This window comes from Choloepus didactylus, chromosome 7, assembly GCF_015220235.1.
Source record: "Choloepus didactylus isolate mChoDid1 chromosome 7, mChoDid1.pri, whole genome shotgun sequence".
Lineage (NCBI taxonomy): Eukaryota > Metazoa > Chordata > Mammalia > Pilosa > Megalonychidae > Choloepus > Choloepus didactylus.
In genome coordinates, this window is record NC_051313.1 from 142,821,418 (window position 1) to 142,844,675 (window position 23,258).

The following is a 23,258-nucleotide window of genomic DNA, read 5'->3' on the forward strand; positions in this document are numbered from 1 at the left end:
TTGATGATAAGGAAGTCTGGGGAAGAGGTATGTGGATAGATCTTTCTGAGTGGACAAAAAACATGAAGATATTTGTGTCCCATGTGAATGCTCACCAGAGGGTGACTTCAGCAGAGGAAGATTTTAATAATCAAGTGGATAAGATGACCTATTTGGTATATACCAGTCACCTCTTTCCCCAGCCACTCCTGTCATTGCCCAATGGGCTCTTGAACATAGTGGTCAGGGTAGTAGGGATGGAGGTTATGCATGGGCTGAGCAGCATGGACTTCCACTCACCAAGGCCAAACTGCGCCACAGCCACTGCTGAGTTCCCAATCTGCCAGCAGCAAGACCCACACTTAGTCCCGATATGGTACCATTCCCTGAGGTGATCAGCCTTGTGCATCCCCACAAATATAAATCCTGTATTTATAGATATCTCTAGTTGGTTCTGTTTCCCTAGAGAACCCTAACTAATACAGGGTGTAAAGGGGGAAGGACCTGTGGGACAACATGAAGGGTAATAACATAAGCATTAAGGGTGTCCTTAGAAGTAGAGGAGAAAGAGAAAAAGTGGTAGAAAGAATATTTGAAGAAATAATGGGTAAAAACTTATCAAATTTGATAAAATACTTAATACACACATCCAAGAAGCCCTAGAAACTCTAACAGTATAAGTGAAAGATCCATACTGAGATCCATTGTAATTAAGCTGTTAAACACCAAACACAAAGGGAAGATCCTAAAAGTAGCAGGAGAGAAGTGACTTGTCATATATAAGAGGTCTTAAGATTAAATGCTGAATTTTCATCAGAAACCATGGAGCCAAGATGGCACTGTGACATTATTAAAATGCCAAAAGAAAAAAAATGCCCGCTACAAATTCTTTACCTGGTAAAACTGTCCTTCAAAAGTGAGAGACAGGGAGAACCTAAGATGGTGGCTAGGTGAGACAGGGCAAAAATACACCTCCATGAAAAATACTAAATAAAAACCAGAAAGTGACCCAGAGCACCAGTTCCAGCATAGCACCAGCCAGACAAGGTCTGCTAAATCTACAGGGACCGTGCATTTGGTGAAACCAGGAGTCTGCATTCTGAAATGAGTGAGTGAGTCGGCTGAAAGTCCCTCGGCTGCACTGCAGTGGGGGGGGGAACAGTGGGTTGGTGTTTGGAGACAGACTAGTTCTTTAAAAAAAAAAAGCCTGGGAGCAGCTGCAGATATGACAGGGAGAGCCGCGCAATGAAGCATGGTGGGAGCAGGCTGGGCTAGGGCCTCGGTGTCTGGCGTGGAGGATACCCCTTCCCATACTCACTGCTGATTGTCTTGGGGCCAGGGGAGCAAAGGGGAGCCAAAAGGAGAAAAAAAATGCACCACTTGCACCCATCTCCCCAGCGGGCAGGGGACACTCCTTCCCAGGGCTGGACCCACAGCCCATAGCCCATAGCCGCGCCAAGAAACCCAGTATGATGGGGAGTCTCTCCTGCAGCACCGCGCACAAGCCACAATATCGGCCGTGGACAGTGGCCTTTAATACACCCACAGCTAACTGTCCCAGAGCTGGGAGGGCGGAGCTGTGCGAAAAGGGGGAAGTTAACATGTCCCATTCAACCATCTTTGAAGAGGGCTGGGAATGCCCCTGCACAGCCCAGCATCCCAGGGCTTCCCTGGAGGCCGGCGCACACTTGTGAAGTGGCACAGCCTTCCCTCAGCAGAGGTCCTGGAAGAGCACAGCAGGGAAGGGGGAACGACTCGGAAATCCCAGGGAACCTACGCCAATACCAAGGACTTGTGGGTCCGTGGCAGAGACAATCTGTGGCAAGACTGAAATGAAGGCTTACACTCTTGGAGCAGCCTTAAATCTCCAGGAACACCTGGGAGGTTTGATTATTGAAGCTGCCCTGTCTCCCTAACCACCCAGACACACGCCCCTCATTCAGTGTGGACAGCACCAACAACACACCCAAATTTAGTGCACCAATTGAACCCCACAAGAATCAGATCCCCACAAACCACAAAGACAAAGTTGGGGAGAACTGACTTGAGGGGAATAGGTGACTCATGGACACCATCTGCTGGTTAGTTAGAGAAAGTGTACACCACCAAGCTGCAGTTCTGACAAATTAGAGATCAAGTAAAGCAAATGCCAAGAGGCCCAAAACAACAGAAAATCTTAAAGCATATGATAAATCAGTGGTTTTGGACTCAGTGTAAAATATGTAATTTTTGACAAGAACTACATAAAGGTGGGGGAATGGAGGAGTATAGGAACATAGTTTATGTGTTGCATTGAAGTTAAGTTGGTATCAAAGAAAAACAAGATTGTTATAGATTTAAGATGTTAAATTTAAGCCCCATGGTAAACACAAAGAAAGTATCAGAGAATATGACCATAGAGATGAAAAGTAGAGTAGGGGTTATGAGAAGTGGGGAAAGGGGCAATGGAGAGTTAAGAATGAGTGTAGGGTTTCTGTTTGGGGTGAAGGGAAACTTCTAGAAATGGATAGTATTGCAACATTCTAAATGTGATTAATCCCACTAATGGAATGCTAGGGAGGGGTTGGAATGGGAAGAGTTAGGCTGTATATATGTTTCCACAATTGAAAAAAAAAAGTCTAAATAGATGACAACTAAATGCCAAGGATGATCCTGGATAGGATCTGAGGATGGAGGAGAGGAGACTCAAAGGTATACAGACGGGACACACATATACACAAAAAAAGGAAATAGAGAATGTAAGCTTTGTATCAATGTTGAATTTCTTGAACTTCTAAGCAGCGCTTAATGGGATTGCATAAAAGAATGTTCTTGTCCATGGGAAAGGTATATGTGAATTATATTGTTTGTTCAAAGATATGTGCAGCTTGTTCAGAGGACAGAACAATAAGATGATGGATGATAGGGAGGGAGAGAGGGAGGAAAAGAAAATGGTGGTGTGACAGGATGTTAAAGGTGGTGGATCAGGGTATCGGGGGAGGGGGTCGGGGTATGCTGGAGTTCTATGTATGGGGTTTCTACTGTTTTTGCAACTGTTCCTGTAAATTTGAATTTATTTCAAAATAAAATTTATTAAATTAAAAAAAAAAAAAAAAGTGAGGGATAGGTTAAGACATTCCCAGACAACAAAAGTTGAGGGAATTCATCAACACAGGATCTACCCTAAAAGAAATGCTTGAGAGAGTTCTTAAAGTTTCATAGGATAACATGGGGAGAGATGACAGTATTTCTTGAATTTATTAGGCCACAGAACCACCACCCTCTTTTTTGTTGGTTGTTTTATTTTCCTAGGCTGCTCAAGCAGATACCATGAAATGGGTCAGGATAAATAGTGGGAATTTATTCACTCATGGTTTGAGGCTGGGCCAAAGTTCAAATCAAGGCATCCTCAAGGCAATGTTTCCTCCCCGATGCCTGCGGCATTCTTGGATCAGCAATTCTTGGTCTTTAGCTTGTCACATGGTGGCATCTCCTGTTCTCTTCCTTCTCTTCTGGGTTCTGTTGAATTTCAGCTTCTTTTCTGTGCCTCTCTGTCTGAATTTCATTCTCTTTAAAGAACTCCAGTAATAGGAATAAAGACCCATCCTGACTGAGCTGGGCCACACCTTAACTGAAGCAGCCTCACCAAAAGAGCCTACTTACAATGGATTCACACCCACAGAAATGGATTAGGTTTAACTAATGTTTTTGGGGTACCTACAGCTTAAAACTAACACAGTGGCACATCTTTTTCATGTCTTTCTCGTAACTCCGGTGTTCAGAGATCACAGTTTGGGAAACAATGCTTAGGCCAGAACACTGCCTATTTCCTAGAAGCGACAACTGATGTCATCTCCCTCCATACCAACTTTCCATTTGGAATATGGAGATGGTCCCCTGTCTTAGTTTTCCAGGCTGCTATGACAAATACCATGCAGTGGGTTGTCTTAAACAGGAATTTATCAGCTCACAGTTTGGAGACTAGAAGTCCATAATCAAGAGATCAGCATGACTGTGGTGATAAATGTACAACTTTATGATGATACCATGAACAACTGATTGTACACTGTGGATAAATGTATGGTATGTGAGTATAACTGTATAAAATTGTAGGAAAATATATATATAGGAGTAAAAGTGTTGGAGAAAACATGGTGAGAGGGATGTACCTATCTACCTGTTGATGAGCAGGTAGAATGGTGTAGACTTTCTGAAGCTCAGTGTGGTTGTTCCACAAAAAGTTAAGTATGTGGGGACCAAAAGATCCTGCAACCTCATTATGGTGTATGTCATTTGAAGATCTGAGAGCAGAGACATGAATGAACATTTGCAAACTGGTGTTCATGGAGGCAGTAATCACTATTTGCAAAGGGTGCAGATGACCTAAGGGTACATTGACTGAAGAATGGAGTGGTGGACTGTGGTGTACGCACACAGTGGAACATTGAGCAACTACAAGAAATAGTGAAGCTGTGAGACACACAATGAGGTGAATGGATCATGTACACAGTATTTGAGTAAAGTACACCAGAAATAAAGGCAAACACATTAATGCCTCACCAATATGCACTAACTACAATGTGTAAACTCAGAATTGAATCTTAGAACATAGCCTAATGTGGACATAATAATTGTAATAGTCCCTAGATTGTAAGCTCTTACAGCAGTTAACTCTATCCCTGAATTGTAATGCCTATCTCTAAACTTTGAGATGCTGATCCCCTAGCGTATAACCTGATTGGTCTCTGGAACAATGCATATCTCTGAGACACCTGAAACTCAGAGCTAGAGCTCAGCATATATGAATGTCAGTATTAGTGCATACAGCCACTGTCAAAAAAAAAAAAAAAAAACTGAAAAAGAGCCCAGCCTTCAATTAGTGATATGAATGAAGCAGGTCTGGTTAAGACCAGGACAAGCCAGGCCAAAGGGTAAAGGTTGAAACTGATTGTGTTTTAAAACTTCAACTTCCATATGAGACCAAGGGAAGAGATATCTATTTGGTACAGGATCTAAATTTTCTAAATGGTACAACTCTACAGTCGATTTGTTCAAACACCACAATTTCATGGAACATTGAATAGGAAGTGAGATACGGTAGGTTAGTATAGGCTGGAGTGAAATAGTGACACATCCCAGAGTAATTTGGGCAAATAATAAAAAATATATGTACAGCCTCCCCCTCCCCAGCCCCGAGGATCTGGGGGAAGGTGCGGATGTGTTGGACATCCTCACCTGGACTGGTGTTGATCTTGTCACAAACATTGGGACTGGCGGTTTGATGTGCTGAGCCCTCGAGCATGGGACTTGCCCTTATGAAGCTCGTTACTGCAAAGGAGAGTCTAAACTTGCATGTAATGGTGCCTAAGAGTCTCCCCCTGAGTACCTCTTTGTTGCTCAGATGTGGCCCTCTCTCTCTCTAACTGAGCCATCTCGACAGGTGAACTTGCTGCCCTCCCCACTACGTGGGACCCGACTCCCAGGGGTGTAAATCTCCCTGGCAATGCAGAATATGACTCCCGGGGATGAATGTGGACCCAGCATCATGGGACTGTATCTTCTTGACCAAAAGGGGGATGCAAAATGAGACGAAATCATTTCAGCGGCTGAGAGATTTCAAATGGAGTCGAGTGGTCACTCTGGTGGACATTCTTATGCACTATATAGATAACACCTCTTAGGTTTTAATGTATTGGAAGAGCTATAAGTAAATACCTGATACTAGCAAACTCCAACCCAGCAGTCTGGACTCCTGAAGACAATTATATAATAATGCAGATTACAAGGGGTGACGGTGTGATTGTGAAGACCTTGTGGATCACACCCCCTTTATCTAGTGTATGGATGAGTAGAAAAATGGGGATAAAAACTAAAGGACAAATGGGGTGGGATGGGGGGATGATTTGGGTGTTCTTTTTTCACTTTTATTTTTTATTCTTGTTCTGGTTCTTTCTGATGTAAGGAAAATGTTCAGAGATAGATTGTGGTGATGAACGCAGAACTATGTTATCATACTGTGGACAGTGGATTGTATATCATGGTTGATTGTATGGTGTGTGAATGTATTTCAATAAAACAATTTAATTAAAAAAATAAAATTTATTAAATTTAAAAAAAAAAGTGAGGGATAGGTTAAGACATTCCCAGACAACAAAAATTGAGGGAATTCGTCAACACAGGATCTGCCCTATAAGAAATGCTTAAGAGAGTTCTTAAAGTTGAAAGGAGAGGACACTAGACAGTAGCTCAGAGCCATAGGAAGAAATAAAGACCACCAATAAAGGTAACTGGGTGAATGCAGATGCCAGTGTGATTGCATTCTCAGTGTGTAATTCTATTTTTATATGTTACAAAAGATCCATATTACAATTGCATAAGAAATAATCCTTATTTCTATGTTATTGGGCACATAACATATGAAGAGGTAAAAAGAAAAAGAGGGATGTGCTGGTTTGAATCTGTTATGTACCCCACAAAATGCCATGTTCTTTTAATCCAGTCTTGTGGTGGCAGACCTTTTGGGGGTGGGACCTTTTAATGAAGTTGTTTCCATGGAGATGTGACCCCGCCCATTCAAGGTGGGTCTTAATTAGCTTACTGGCTTCCCATATGAGAAGATAAGAAGCAGAGACATTTTGAAGAGAGCTCAGAGATGCCTGGAGATGCAGACAGAAAGATGTTTGGAGATGCAAAACTAAGAGGTGAAATCCAGAGTTTGCCTCAGAGATGCTTAGAGAGAAAACACCCAGAGACAGTTTGGAGAAAGCCATTTTGAAGCCAGAAGCCGGGAGAGAAGGACCAGCAGACATCACCATGTGTCTTCCCATGTGACAGAGGAACCCTGGATGCCATTAGCCTTTCCTCAGAGAAGGTTTCTACCTCTTGAAACCTTAATTTGGACATTTTCATGGCTGTGAATTTGTCAACTAATAAACCCCCATTGTAAAAGCCAATCCATTTCTGATATTTTGCATTTTGGCAGCTTTAGCAAACTGGAACAAGGAGGTACAGAGGGTGTATAAGAGCTGAGATTGTGTATGCTATTGAAGTTAAGTTCTTATCTACTGAAATTAGATCGTTTTAGATTTGGGATGTTAAATTTAAGCCCGTGGCAACCACAAGAAAATATCTAAAATATAAAACAGGAAAAATAATGAGAAAGGAATGAAACTTCTTCAGCACAGAGGATTAAACTATATACAAAAGAAGGCAACAATGGAAGAAATGAGTAACAAAAAAGATAATAAAGATGATAAGAAACAAATGACAAAATGGCTGAAGTCCTGCCTTATCAGTAATTACTCTCAGTGTTAATGGATTAAAGTCTTTAATCAAACTAAGCAAGCAAAAAACTCAGATTGGCAGGATGGATAAAAAGACCACAATCCAACTATACGTTGCTTTCAAAAGACTCAACTAGGCCCTAAAATGCATATATATTGAACATAAAAAGGACAGAAAAAAATATTCCATGAAAACAGTAAGCAAAACAGAGCTGAGTGGCTATACTAATATCAGACAAATTAGACTTTAAGTCAAAATTTGCTATGTGGAGCAAAGAAGGAAACACTATATATTAATAAAAGGGTTATACCACCAAGAAAACATAATGATTATAAACATGTGTACCTAATCACTGAGTCCTAAAATACATGAAGCAAGCATTGCCAAAACTGAAGGGAGACGAGACAGATCTACAATCAGTTTCAGTAATAACACATCACTTTCAATAATGGAGAGAACATCAAGACAGAAGCTCAATAAGGGAACAGAGAACTTGAACAATACTATAAACAAACTAGATCTAACAGATGCACACAGAACATTCCACCCAACAAAAGCAGAATACACATTCTTTTCAAGTACACATGGATCATTCTTCAGGATAGACCATCTGTTAAGCCACAAAAAAGTTAATAAATTAAAAAATATTGAAATCATCCAATGTATTGTCTCCAATCACAATGGAATGAAAGTAGAAATCAGTAACACAAGGATAACTGGAAAATTCACAAACATGTGGAAATTAAACAACACACTCTTAAATAACCAATGGGTCAAAGAAGAAATAACAAGGGATATCAGAAAATTCATAGATAAATGAAAAGAGAAATACAACATACTAAAATCTATGGGTTGCAGTAAAGGTGGTGCTCAGAGGGAAATTTATTAACCTAACTTCATATCTTGAGAAACTAGAAAAAGAAGACAAATCTAAAGTTAGTAAAAGGAAGGAAATAATAAAGATTAATGAGTGGAGATAAATATAGTGAGAATAGAAAATGAAACCAAAAGTTGGTTCCCTGAAAAGATCAATAAAATTGACAAACCTTTAGCTAGACTGAGAAAGAAAAAAGATGCATATAACTAAAATCCTGAGTAAAAGTGGGACATTAATTATCTTGCAAAATTAAAGGATTTTGAGAGATATAATAAACAATTGCATGCCAACAAATTAGATAATCTTGAGAAAATGGACAAATTCCTAGAACCACATAAATTACCTAAAATGGCTCAAGAAGATGTCAACAGACCTATAACAGGAAAGACATTGAATCAATAATCAAAACTTCCCAACAAAGAAAACCCCAAGACAAGATGCTTTACTAGTGAATTCTACCAAACACTCAAGAAGAATTAGCACCAATCTTTCTAAAAATCTTTCAAAAATTAAAAAGGAAGGAACTCTTCTTCTTTCATTCTATAAAACTAGCATTACTATGATAGGAAAGCCAGATAAAGACATCACAAGAAAAAAAACACTACAAATCATTTTCCTTATGAATACAGATGCAAAAATCCTCAACAAAATACCAGTAAATCAAATCCAACAGCGTAGTAAAAGGATTTTACATCATGACAAGGTGGGATTTATCCCAGTTAGTCAAGAGTGGTTCAACAAATGTGGTGTATTACAGTAGCTGATTTTATTAACAGAATGAAGGGGGGAAAATCACAGTCCATCTCAACTGATGCAGAAAAGGCATTAAACAAAATCCAGCAATGCTTCTTGGTAAAAACATGCAGAAAAGCAGGAACAGATGATGTGCTGGTTTAGATATAATATGTCCCCCAAAATGCTGTGTTTTTTAATGAAATCTTGTGGGCAGACGTATTAGTGTTGATTAGGTTGGAATATTTAGATTAAGTTGTTTCCATGGAGATGTGACCCACCCAACTGTAGGTGATAACCTGACTGAATTATTTCCATGGAGGTGTGCCCCCCCCCCCCCCATCCAGCATGGGTCTTTATTTAATCACTGGAGTCCTTTAAAAGCACTGGCACAGACACTAGCTGGCTTAGCTCAGAGATGCCTGGAGTTGTGGACCACTGACGTTGGCTGCAGCCATGAGAGACATTTTGAAGACAGCCATTTTGAAGACTTTTGCTACTCCAGAGTTCACCTGGAAGAAACTAAAAGAATACCCCTAGATGCCTAGAGAAAAATGTCCTGGTATGAAAGCCACTTTGAAACACAACCTGGGAGCAAAGGAAGAAGACACCAGCCTCATGCCTTCTCAGACAGCAGAGGTGTTCCAAATGCCATTGGCCATTCTTCTGTGAAGGTACCCTATTGTTGACGCCTTAGCTTGGACACTTTTATGGCCTCAAGACTGCACTCTGCAACCAAATAAACCCCCTTTATAAAAGCCAGTCCATTTCTGGTATTTTGCATAATGGTAGCATTAGCAAACTGGAACAGATGATAACTTCCTCAACAAGATAAAAGGCATGTATGAAAAACCCACATATAATATACTTAGTGAAAGACTCAAGTCTTCCCTCTGAGGTCAGGTACAAGACAAGGATGCCCACTTTCACACTTTTCAAAATTTTATTGGCAAGAAAAGGGAAATTGGAAAGCCTCCAAATTGGAAAGAAGTAAAACTATCTCTATTCATGATCCTTTATATAGAAAATTGCAAAGAATCCATAAGAAGATTTCTAGAGCTAAGAAATGGAATTCAACAAAGTTGCAGGCTACAAGATAACACACAAAAATCAGTTATTTCTGTATGCCAGCAAAGAACAAACCAAAATGGAAATTAAAAAAGCAATTCCATTCACAATAGCACCTAAAAGAATAAAATATCTAGGAATAAATTTAACCAAAGAGGCAAAGGATTATACACTGAAAACTATAACACACTGGTGAATAAAACAATAAACTTAAATAAATTGCAAAACATCCTATATTCAAGGATAGAAAGACTTATTATTGGTAAGATGTCAATAATACCCAAAATAATCTACTGGTTCAACACAATCCCAGTAGTATTTTTGGTAGAAATGGAAAAGTTGATCCTCAAATTCATATAGAATCATAGGGGCCCTGAATAGCCAAATTAATATTTAAAAAGAACAACAACACTTCCCATTTTCAAAACTCAATACAAACCTACAGTAATCAAAACAGCATGGTACTGGCATAAAGGTAGACCTATAAAACCAATGGAATAAACTTAAGAAATAAACTCATAATTGTATCCAACTGATTTTGACAAGTATGCCAAATACATACATTGGGGAAAAAATGGTCTATTTGACAAATGGTGCTGGGAAAACTGGATATCCACATGCAATAGAATGAAGTTGGACACTTACATCATATACAAAAATTAGCTCCAAAGGGATGAAAGGCCTACACATAAAAGCTAAAACCATAAAACTCTTAGAAGAAGAAACAAAGAGGGAATCCTTCATAACTTTAGATTGGGTGGTGATTTTTTAGATGGTATAGCAAAAGCATGAGTAACAAAAGAAAAAAATAGATAAAAATGGACTTCATCAAAATTCAAAACTTTTGTGCAAAGGACATTAACAAGAAAGTGAGAAGACAACCAACAGAATGGGAAAAAATAACTGCTAACCATATACTGGTAAGGGCTCAGTGTGCAGAATATATAAAGAACTGCTCCGATGCAAACACAAAAATTCAACTCACTTTGAAAATGGGCAAAGGACTTGAATAGACATTTCTCCAAAGGAGAGATACAAATGGCCAAAAAGCACATGAAAAGATGCTCAGCATCATTATTACCATTCGGGAAATGCAAACCAAAACCACAATGAGATATCATTTCATACCCACTAGAATGGGTATTAATAAATAAACAGAAAACAAGTGTTGGTGAAGATGCAGTGAGATTGTTGCTGGAAATGTGAAATGGTGCAACCACCATGGAAGACAGTTTGGTAGTTCCTCAGAGAATTACTGTAAGACCCAGCAATTCCACTTGAGGTATATACCCAAGAGAAATGAAAGCAGGGACTCAAACAGATATTTGTACACCCAGTGTTCATAACGGCGTTATTCACAATGGCCAAAAGTTGGAAGCAACTTAAGTGCCCAATCAACAGATGAAAGGATAAATTGCAGTAGATACAGTCAGTGGAATATTATTCAGCCATTAAAAGGAATGAAGTCCTGATACATACAACAAACAACATGGCTGAACCTTGAAGACATCATGTTGAAGAAAATTAGCCAGACACATAGATACAAATATTGTATGATCTCACTTCTATAAAATACCTAAAATAGGTAAGTACACAGAGACAGAAAGTAGATTACAATTTACCAGGGGCCAGTGGGTGAAGGGAACAGGGAGTTATGGCTTAAGGGTTACAGAGTTTCTGTTTAAGGTTATAAAAAGTGTTGGGTAATGAATGTTGGTGACGGCAGTGCAATAATTGTAAATACAATTAATACCACTGAATTGTACATTTGAAACTGGTGAAGATAGGAAATTTTGTGTTATATATGCATTACTACAATAAAAGCTTTTTTAAAAAGTAGACTGTGGCAATGATTAAGCTTAGGAATCAGCCTTGTAGGGTCAAAATGGCAAAGGAGCCTACACTGTTGGTGTGGACAGCATGGAATGGCTGATCAGGCTGGAGACAGAGTCCTCAGAAGACAACTAGTAGAAGAAGGGAGCTTGAAAAGCTGAACATTTGAAAATCCCAATTTAAAATACATAGCAGTGAACAAAATGTTCAAAAATCCTAGCCCTCTTGGGGCTTCTAAGTTGGTGTAGGAAACCACTGGAAGTGAGAAAGATTGTAATCAGAGATGGGAGATCAAAGCCCAACATCACAAAAATAAAATGGTGCTCTGGGATTCTGCATGCTGAGAAGGCTTACAAAAGGGATATAGATATGGGTTTAGAACAAGTCCTATTACCCACAGACAAGGGAAAAGGATCCAGATTGTATTACTGACCCCCTGGTTTGCTATGCAATGTTCCACCTCCTCTGGATTTTGCCTTTCTTTTCCCTATACATGGATTTTGGGGTCTAAACAATTTTTATACCCTGGACCATATGAGTTTCTCAAATATTCATTGGCATTCCAGGTACTAAGAAAGAAAAATGAGACACTTGTCTGAGAGGGGATTGAGTTCTCCAGGATTTGTACACTAGGTTCCTGTCTAGAGCCTACTTTCATTGCCCCCACCTGTGATGTGATTAATAAAGTTTCCAACAAAAATGCAAGCTAAACTAGGCTATAACTTTTCTACTGAGGTAGGGCTTGATTACAGGTAATGACAAGGAGACTCAGGGTCAAGCCCTCCTTGTGTGTGGCCGATGCACAGTAGATCAGTAGCTTACTATGGAGGGGAGGGCTAGAACTACAAGGTAATATATGCATCCCATGGGCACTCTTGTGGATGTTGAAGTCCTCAAGTTTTATGGCTGGAGAGGAGGTGGAAAAGCAAATCCAAGGATGAGGATAACTGAAGTTGTTCTAGAGGATGATGGCTGGTGGAAGATCTAGTGAAGACAGCACATCCCAAATATTGGGAACCTGATTGACAGTGGTGGTTGATTTTCTAAAGACGACCCAGAAGAGCAAAGTGCAAAGCAACCTCCTTTCCGTCATTCTCCTTCTGCTAGGAGGGCAGGCCATGATGGGCATGTGGGCTGATTAAAGTAAAGATATAAATATGCTTAAGAGCAGATTGGAATTTTTCTACAGTGATGTGAGGCTGTTGCCCTCTACAGTGGAAGGGAACTATCAAGAGAGAGAGATGAGGAGGTTGAACGTAATGGAGATTTGTAGAGAAGGAGTAATGTTGAAGTTTTCATCTGAAACATTAAATGTAGATAAGATGGACTAATGAATGAAGCCATAGATTGGGAGGAAGAATGGAGGTAACGCCTTGTTTCCATGGGAGAAAGGCCAAAACTCCACATTCACTCATTCATTAATGCACTTATTCACCTATTCAGTGAATAAATATCCCATGTCCACTATGTACCAGGCAATATTCTGAATGGAATGCATGCCATAACTGATAAAAATCCTTCTTCATAAAGGTCTACAAAAATGAAAAACACTTGGGGTTTCTAGTTCTTGTCCATTTGGGGGTGAAACCTCTTTTGCTAGTCAACCATCACCTACAGCTTTCCCACTGCCTAGACTTGCTATTGTGAAGAGAACAGGGTTTGTTTCTGGAGGGAACAGAAACTGATGTGACAGATGGGAGTTCAACTCGCTCAGTGGTGAGAACATGACCTCACTTTTGATCCTCACCACTTTCCTAACACCTGTACTCTGAAACAGAACAGAAAGAAGAATAATTTATACTCACCTGTACATCTCCACAGGAAACTATGAGCTAGAGAATGTCTGTGAGATGTTCAAATTTAAATTTCAAAGACTTCAATGACTATGTCTTGAAGCCTTGGCTTCTCTATTTAAAAACTAACAGATTGGTCCCAATATATGAACAGCTCTGTCTTCAAGAGAACAAGCCCTGTATTCCATAACTACCTTCATCCGTACACCAACAAAAGCAATATGTCCTAAAAGCGTGACCTGAAGGCCTCACCGTGGCAGCCTCCGTGCTTATCTTCCATGTCAATCCACTTTATAGCTCTGAGGTTTCCGGTCCAGGATGCATTTGGCATGGAGCCGGGGACATCTGCAATGTTGATAAGAAAAAGAGAAATGAAACCAAGAGGCCCCAAGTCATGCTTATTTTCTTTCAATACATTATATTTCACAACACGTTTTTTTTTTTTTTTTGGTCATAAGTAAAACCCCCAAGGCTTGTGATGTGAATATTTGATGATTATGGACCTAGTCTTGCCATGAGTAAAAGGAATCTTCTGATCTGAGTCTTTCATAGCGTGTGCTCAAGACTGTTAAAGTTTTAAGAAATACCATAGTGTGAAACCATAATACAGATGAGAATGTTGAGATTTCTGGTCTACAACTCATTGACCTAGTATTACAAATTTTAGGGCTACCAGGAGGATAAAAAGTAGGGCACACTTCTAATACCCTATAGTTTAGCAAGAACTCAGGAAATGGACATGAAGTGTCTATGTCCTTAGAACTAATAAAGAGAGTAAGATTCTGTGGTTTCTCTTACATCATGTTGCGACATCACGTATACAAAAGGAAAACAGCTCCTTCCCACCACAAGGAGCTCATGAACAAATCCATTAATATACTACCCTTTTTGTTTAAACACATATTGAGCATCTTGTATTGTTCAGTCCTGGCAATGACCACTGGGGACAAGGAGTTAAAGAAGACATGGAATTCTTGAGCTTTGAATTTTTCCTACAAAGATTGGTGTGCACTGATCCACCTATCTTCTTCTGTTTTCTCCAGTTGTTCTTTTGACCAAAAAGACCAAAATGTTGCTTACCAATTATATAATTAACCTTCAAATATAGCCTTAAATTAAAAAAAAAAAAAAAAAAAAAAAGGGACTTTAGGTTGCCAGCTTGCTAAGCCCAGGTTTCTCAACTTCAGCACTATTGACACTTTGGGCTGACAATTCTTTATTGTGGGGGCATATCCTGTGCATTGTAGGCTGTTTAGCAGCATCACTAGCCTCTACCTGCTAGATGCCAGTAGCAAAAACTCTACCACCCAGTTGTGACAATAAAAAATGTCTTTGTATGTTGCTAAATGTTCCTGGTGGGGGTGGGGACATGGTATGAGGGGAAAGGGGGGGGGGCAGCAAAATCACCCAGGTTGAGAAGCACTGTGGTAGCAAGCTCTTTCAACCTTCTCCATCTCAGTTTCTGAAGAAGCCACAAAGATGAAAGTGCCCAATGATATAGGGTAGTTATACCTCAAGATAATAATGTAAAAATCATGACTGGAAAAAGACAACAATGGGATTCAATTTAAATGCAACTAAAAGAGAAATATTTTGCTTCAACATAGCTGCAGCATTTTGTACCAGTGAGCAATGTATGCTGGACATAATTTTGATGCATGGCACTATGCAAATGATATCTACACACAAATAACAATTCTTTCTTAGAAGATGCTTCTTAAATATTGTAAGATAGGCTCTGGTAGGCAGAAAAATGCACCCACCACCCCCACAAAGATATCTCTATCCTAATCCCTAGAATTTATGAATATGTTACATTACATGGCAAAAGAGCATTTAGGCTACTAAATTAGCTGACCTTAAGATAGGGAGTTTATCTTGGAATATCTGGGGGCCCAATGTAGCTATAGGTATCTTTAAAAGTGGAAGAGGGAGGCAAAAGAAGAGGTCAACATGAGAAGGACTCAACCCACTGTTAGTGGCTTTGAAGATGGAGAAAAGGGGCCATGAGCTTTCTAGAAGCTGTTAAAGGCAAGTAAACAAATCCTACGCAGATCCCACGCAGAGCCTACAGAAGCCCATGCCTTGATGTCAGCCCATGGAGATCTGGGTCAGATTTCTGTCTGATACTACATTTATAATGTTTAAGTTGCTAAATTGTTGGTATTTTGTTAGAGCAGCAAATAGGAAACTAAGACACATACTAAGTAAAAAAAAAAAATTTCCCGAGAAGAGCTAAGATGGCAGCATAGAGAGGAGTGGAAGACTGTTAGTCCCCCCGGAACAATCCATAAATGACCAAAAAACTAGTAAATAAACCTGGAATAACTGCGGGGAGACAAACGTGACTGTCCACTCATCAACCAACCTGAATTGAGAGGAATTCCTAAGATCGCAGCATAAAATCTGTAAGTAAAACTGCGGACCTGTGATGAGAGCCGAGAGCCCCTCCCCTGTGGAAGCCTTGTGTTGCTGGAGAACAGCACTTTCTCAGCCCAGCTCCAACTGGGGTTTTAATGTTAACTGCTCAATACAGACAGCGAATCCTCAACAAGCAGACAGAGGCTTTTGGTGACAACTGACCTTGGGAGAGTCGGGGGACTCTCTTGGGAAGGGGAGTCCAGAGGATCGGGTGCTGTCTCCAGCTGATGGGTGAACCTGGGAGCTTTTCTGTCCCTTTCTCTCTCTGTGGAGAAAACCTCAGCCATTTTCAGCCTGCAGCACTTTGCAGTAAAGACAGCCTCAACCACTTTAAAATCAAAACACTTTGATCAGCAGGGTCAGAGAAACAAAGAACTTATGGATATGCAGATGACCTCTCTGGAGGGGGCACAGCTTCCCAAGAGGAAAGGGGGGGGGGGGCCCAGCTCTACCACCTGCCTTTCTGGAACCAGACCCCAAAGCCTGGGGGAGGAGAGCCACAGGCCACACCTTCTTACACCAGCCAGTGAAAGGCTGACAGGTGCACCTGCCAGGTAGAAAAACAAGATGTATCAATCCTCTAAGAAAAACCGTCAGGGAAACCAGATACTGAATATTTCCTCCTTCTTTGACCTGAGACTGTTCTCGTCCAGGAAAACCTGATTGGGGTGGCCTAGGAGGTCAGATGCCTAGACAACAGAAAACTACAACCTACACTAAGAAAAACGAAGCTATGGCCCAGTCAAAGGAACAAATGTACACTTCAACTGAGATACAGGAATTTAAACAACTAATGCTAAATCAATTCAAAAAGTTTAGAGAATATTTCGCAAAAGAGATCAAGTCTGTAAAGAAAACACTGGGCATATATAAGGCAGAAATCAAAAGTTCGAAAAAACTAGTAGAATCTATGGAAATAAAAGGCACAACACAAGAGATGAAAGACACAATGGAAACATACAACAGCAGATCTCAAGAGGCAGAAGAAAACACTCAAGAACTGGAGAAAAAAACACCTGAAAGCCTACATGCAAAGAGGCAGGAGAAAAGAATGAAAAAAATATGAGCAACGTCTCCGGGAACTTAAGGATGAAATAAAGTACAAGAATGTATGTATCATTGGTGTCCCAGAAGAAGAAGAGAAGGGAAAAGGGGCAGAGGCAATAATAGAGGAAATAATCAATGAAAATTTCCCATCTCTTATGAAAGACATAAAATTACAGATCCAAGAAGTGCAGCATACTCCAAACAGAATAGATCTGCATAGGCCTATGCCAAGACACTTAATCATCAGATTATCAAATGTCAAAGACAAAGAGAATCCTGAAAGCAGCAAGAGAAAAGCAATCCATCACATACAAAGGAAGCTTAATAAGACTATGTGCGGATCTCTCAGCAGAAACCATGGAGGCAAGAAGGAAGTGGTGTGATATATTTAAGATACTGAAAGAGAAAAACCGCCAACCAAGAATCCTATATCCAGCAAAGCTGTCCTTCAAATGAGGGAGAGCTCAAAATATTTTCTGACAAACAGACAATGAGAGACTTTATGAATAAGACACCTGCCCTACAGGAAATACTAAAGGGAGCACTACAGAGTGATAAGAGAAGACAGGAGTGCATGGTTTGGAACACAATTTTGGGAGATGGTAGCACAACAATGTAAGTACACTGAACAGAGATAACTAGGAATACAATTGAGAGAGGAAGGTTGGGAGCATGTGAGACACCAGAAGAGAGGAGGAAAGATCAAGACTGGGACTGTGTAACTTGGTGAAATCTAGAGTATTCAACAATTGTGATAAAATGTACAAATATGTTCTTTTATGAGGGAGAACAAGCAAATGTCAACCTTGCAAGGTGTTAAAAATGGGGAGGCATTGGGGGAGGGATGCAATCAACATAAACTAGAGACTGTAACAGAATAATTGTATTATGCTTCCTTTAATGTAACAAAGGCGATAAACCAAGGTAAATGCAGATAAGAGGGGGGGATAGGGGAGGCATGTTAGACACCTGACATTGGTGGTGTTGTCTGACTCTTTACTTTGTTTTAAGGTTGTTTTTCCTTTTGCTACTTCCTAGCTGTCATTTTTTTTCCTCTTTCTTTTGCCTCTCTACCTTCTTTGACTCTCCCTCCTGCCTTGTGGAAGAAATGTAGATGCCCTTATATAGAAAATGGTTAAGGTGGTGAACACATAAATATGTGACCATAGAACCATCAACTGTGTATGTAGGATGGAATGTATGGTCTGTGAAGAAAACCTTCTTAAAAAAAAAAATAGGTTGATGACAAAACCTCAAGGACAAAATACTGAGTGAAATAAGCCAGACACATAAGAGAAATATTGCAGAGTCTCACTGATAAGAACTAATTATAATATGTAAACTCATAGACATGAAATATAAGGTACCAAAATATAGGACGAGGCTTAAGAATGGGGAGCGGTTGCTTAGTATGAGCAGAGTGTTCAACTAGGATGAAATTAAATGTTTGGAAATGAACAGAGGTGTCGGTAGCAAGATGTGAGAATAACTAACAGCGCCGAATGGTACGTGAATGAGGTAGAAAGGGGAAGCTCAGAGTCAAAAGATGGGAATGTATAAAACTAAATCCTATGGTGGGCAATGTCCATGATTAACTGTAAAAATATTAGAAAACTCTTCCATGAACCAGAACATATGTATGACAATACAACTAGAAGTTAACAATAGAGGGGCATATAGGGAAGAAATATATACCTATTGCAAACTATATACTACGGTTTGTAGTATTTCAACATTCTTTCATAAACAGTAACAAATGTACTATACCAACACTATGAGTCAACAATTGAGGGGAGTTGGTTATGGATATGGGAGGATTCGAGTTTCCTTTTTTTTTTTTTTTTTCTTTCATCTTTCACTTTATTTCTTGTCTGGAGTAATGAAAAAGTTCTAAAAATTGAACAAAAATTAAGTGCGGTGATGGATGCACAGCTGTATGAGGGTACCAGGGGCAACTGATTGTACACTTTGGATCTTTGGATAATTGTATGGTATCTGAACAATCTCAATAAAAATGAAAAAGAAAAAAAAAATTGCCCAAGATGATGGATAAAACCAATACTTTAGAAGTTTAATTGGCTAAGCTTTTAAAATATTTTTTCCTTCTTAAAAACATTAATAAAAACCTATGCATCAGAAGAAAAAAGCTCTGCTCTTTTGTCCTTATGTCACATGATAATTATATGATGATCTAAACCAGGAATTATACTAAGGTCTCCCAAGGAAAATTAAATTTTGTCAGAGCCTGTTTATAAATAGTATGGGCCCTCTGTAGGGCAAGATTTTTCTTTTCCTGCTGCCAAGAAAACTTTGCTTGGAAATTCTGCTTATAAATGTTAACATTCAAGAAAAACACTATTTATTAAGCAACTTTACCTCCCATTGCTTTAATTTCATTTTAATACTTTAAAATTGTTTTAGTGCTTGCCTATCCAAAAAGAACCTTCTGTGTTTTTTTTCTTAGCACCTATTTTAAAAGAACTTCAAGAAAAACTTGTCTTTGTTAAGATGGGGTGAGGAGGAGAGAATAGAAAGCAAAGAGAGAATTCGGCATATTTACAAACATCAACAAGGTTAGTTGATGTGTATGTGATTTTTATGAGACTACTTCAATTAAATAAGGACATCAAAAAAGTCTGAATAAAGCATTCCCATGACAGAAAGATTCTTAACCTCTTTTAAGTGATTACATTGAAAAAATAAATTGTATTTCCTCCTCTCTCATTCCCATTCATACTGATCATCACAAACCCGTTCTTAGAAACACATTTCATTATTCTAGAGATAAGACATGACATTTACAATTAACAGCCCACTGTCTTTAAAACAAACACAAATACAATTAACCTCTTGCTAATGAAATTCCAAACCTCAGCTTCTATACTTTGTTTGATGACGCCTCTCAAATAGGTCTATATTTAAATATTATTCATGTTCATGCATTGAAAAATTACATTTAAAAGCAAGAATGGGGAGAGGGACAAGCATAGAGAAAGTTGAATTATACTTTGTGTTTTTTGCAAGCAATGCTGAGGCACCAAAATACCTGGCAGGATGGGTGTGGACTTTTGCTATTCAGATGTGTGGTTCTTGGGCTGGGAATATTGGCATCTGCTGAAAACTAGTTAGAAATGCAGACTCTCAGGCCCCACCCAGGCCTCTTTCACCAGAAGCTGCAGCTTCACGAGATCCCCAGGGGAATGCACCATCAAGTTGGAGAAGCTCTGGGCTGTAAGCGACACTGTGTTGAGGGCACAGCCTGTCCTGGGCAGCTCCAGCCCCCTCTTTTTTAATCCTCTTCTTGAAGTTCTTCCCTCAGGCTTTCTGTATCAATCTTTGCTGATTTCTCCTGGTCTCTGAAAATCTGCTCTTCTGGTACAATGCCGTTATATCCTTTGGCTGATTTAAGAACTTGCCCCACTCCTGGAAATACATGCATTTTAATAGGCCTCTCAAGTCATCTCCTTGGAGACATCAGTTATGGGGAAAAAGCAAGCTGGGCAGACCGCATGGGGCCTCTGACCTCACGGTACTTGGCCCCCAAGAGATGCTCAATAAACATCAAAGGGACAGATAAATGTGGCTCGCTGATTTGAAGGTACTGTTTTCAAGGGTCAAAAGGAATACACAGTTAACAGGTTTTCCTACATCTTTCCGATGGATTTTCCAGAGTTGTGCCAGTTTACAGCATCCCATTAAGTTTTAATACCCTCTCATCAGCGTTGACTATATGACTCAAAAACAAAATTCTTTAATAAATGAAAAAGTATGTATCTGAGCTTAAATAATAAGCAATTACTGGACTTTGTTACTGTAGTATCGTGTAAGAACAACAAGGAGAAGGACGAGTCAGTATAAATAAAATTTGCATTTCAAAGAGCCATATTCATTTATTCAACAAACATAGTTACTTTATTATAATAAAGGCTGTGTTCCAAGAAAAACATTCCTGGTTACTCTGTAAACTTTATCTCAAATCTTTTGTTTACATAGGCCTATGAGGAGCTTATGAAGAGCAAATGAGAGAATTGGATTTGATAGCATGAAATGTTTTCTCTGATAATATTAGTGTCTTCTCTTTGACCCATCCTAGAAATAATAGAAAATAGGCCCTTCCCAGGATGAGAATTGAGGGTAGACTGATGCCCATATATACCCTATAACTATCCCTAGAATCCTGGCTGATAATAATTATGATGATGCTGATAATAACAATAGAATATTGTAAGAATATAATCCAGCAGAAGGAAAAAAGTTATGCACAAAATATTCATTGTTGATTTCGTTAACAATACAAAATTGGAAATTGCCTAGAAACAAAGGTAATGGTAGAGTTAAATAACTTGTAGCCTCTTTTTTGATAGTTAATTTGGGTCAGTTTTAGAAGTAAAAAAAAAAAAAAATATATATATATATATATATATATATATATATTTGTTTTTGCCTACCACTGGTCCATTAATCACTTAGGATTTTTAACGCATGAAACTTACTAAAAGAACTCTCATTTCATGTGGATGTTTTCTAGAGTTCTGCAGAGCCTAAGATAACATAGCATTCTTGAAATGGCATCTCCACATTCACCTCTTGAAAAATGCCAACAAATTGTCTTTTCTTGTTTGAAAAGGGAAAGCTGGAATAAGGAAAGGAAGAAGAAATCAGAATTTTAGTATTGAATATTTGTCCCCTTTATTACCAAGCTGTGTAAATAAGAGCCTTGGAAGTTTAAGGGAATTGCCCAGGAGGACGGATGTGCTAAATAGCTTGTTGGCTTTGTTTTGAGATAATTTATTCATTTATTCATTTATTCAAGTAGTTTCTTGCAAGCTTTCCACCTTCTAGAACAGATGCTGGGGGTAAAGTCTTAGATATGATGTTCATTGGAGCTTTCAACCCAGTGTATCTGGGTTTCATATCTATCAGATATTTTTAGTAGCAACCCAAACACCTTCACTCAGGAGAGTTTCTTGGATAGTCTCAGTGGACTTAGAAACGTGGGCAATCCTTGCTTGGCCCAGGGCAGTTCAGATTTCTTACCTAAGCCTGACCTCCATCCCTGGACCCTCTGCCTGTGCTTCTCTCTGGCTGTTAATCTCCTCTAGCTTTTGTCAAGCACTCCTTCAGTGAGGCACCTTTTCCTGTGGCAGTGATCCTTCCCTACTCCCCAGCTTGTAGCCTGACAGCCTTTCCCTCGATCCTCCACTAACCCATGACATGCCTCAAAACCTGAATCCACTACTACATCCCTTCCAGCCATGACTGATGTTTTATGCAGTATAGGAGTCCCCAGTCAGGGATTTCCAATCTACCAGTAGTTCTCCAAGCTTTATCTGGTTTATAATAGTGTTACACAAACACATCTCCTTCTCCCTTCCCTCAGCTGTCACTGCCTTAGCTCAATCTGTCAACATCTTTCATCAAGATTAATTGCCTTCAAACCGGTCTGTCTGCCTGTAGTCTGCCCCCACTTCATTGGCAGTAACACCGACTGGCTCTATCATCAGTATTGATCCTGTTGTCCTCCTGGTTGGGGAATGGGGGAATGGCCACCCAATTACAAAATGGGCAAAAGATATGAAAAGACATTTCTCTGAAGAGGAAATACAAATGGCCAAAAAATACATTAAAAAATGTTCATCTTCACTAACTATTAGGGAGATGCAAATTAAGACCACAATGAGATATAATCTCACACCAATTAGAATGGCTGTCATTAAAGAAACAGGAAACTACAAATGCTGGAGAGCATGTGGAGAAATTGGAACTCTTATTCATTGTTGGTGAGACTGTATAATGGTTCAGCCACTCTGGAAGTCAGTCTGGCACTTCCTTAGAATACTAGATATAGTTACCCTTCGATTCAGCAATTTCACTTCTTGGTATATACCCAGAAGATCTGAAAGCAGTGACACAAACAGGTATCTGCAAGCCAATGTTCATAGCATTATTCACAATTGCCAAGAGATGGAAACAACCCAAATGTCCTTCAACAGATGAGTGGATAAATAAAATGTGGTATATACACATGATGGAATACTATGCGGCAGTAAGAAGGAATGATCTCTTGAAACATATAAAAACATGGATGAATCTTAAAGACATAATGCTGAATGAAATAAGCCAGGCACAAAAAGAGAGATATTGTATGTTACTACTAATGTGAACTCTGTGAAAAATGTAAAATACATGTTTTATATTGTAGAATATGGGGGACCTAGCGATTGACAGCAAATAGTGAAGGGGAA

The 23,258-nt window shown here is 39.3% G+C and overlaps 2 protein-coding genes across 2 annotated transcripts in view; one reads left to right on the plus strand and one right to left on the minus strand.

The window, feature by feature from the left end:
- Positions 1-23,258, plus strand: part of C7H6orf52 (chromosome 7 C6orf52 homolog) — a 170,463-nt gene that overhangs the window by 117,612 nt on the left and 29,593 nt on the right. The gene's annotated exons all lie outside the window — the stretch shown is intronic.
- The window catches only part of LOC119540089 (N-acetyllactosaminide beta-1,6-N-acetylglucosaminyl-transferase-like), a 63,189-nt gene that overhangs the window by 10,836 nt on the left and 29,095 nt on the right, over positions 1-23,258 (minus strand). Inside the window, exon 2 of the mRNA XM_037844107.1 lies at positions 13,798-13,890. Within this exon, the coding sequence (XP_037700035.1) occupies positions 13,798-13,890 (93 nt within the window). The remainder of the gene's footprint in view (positions 1-13,797; positions 13,891-23,258) is intronic.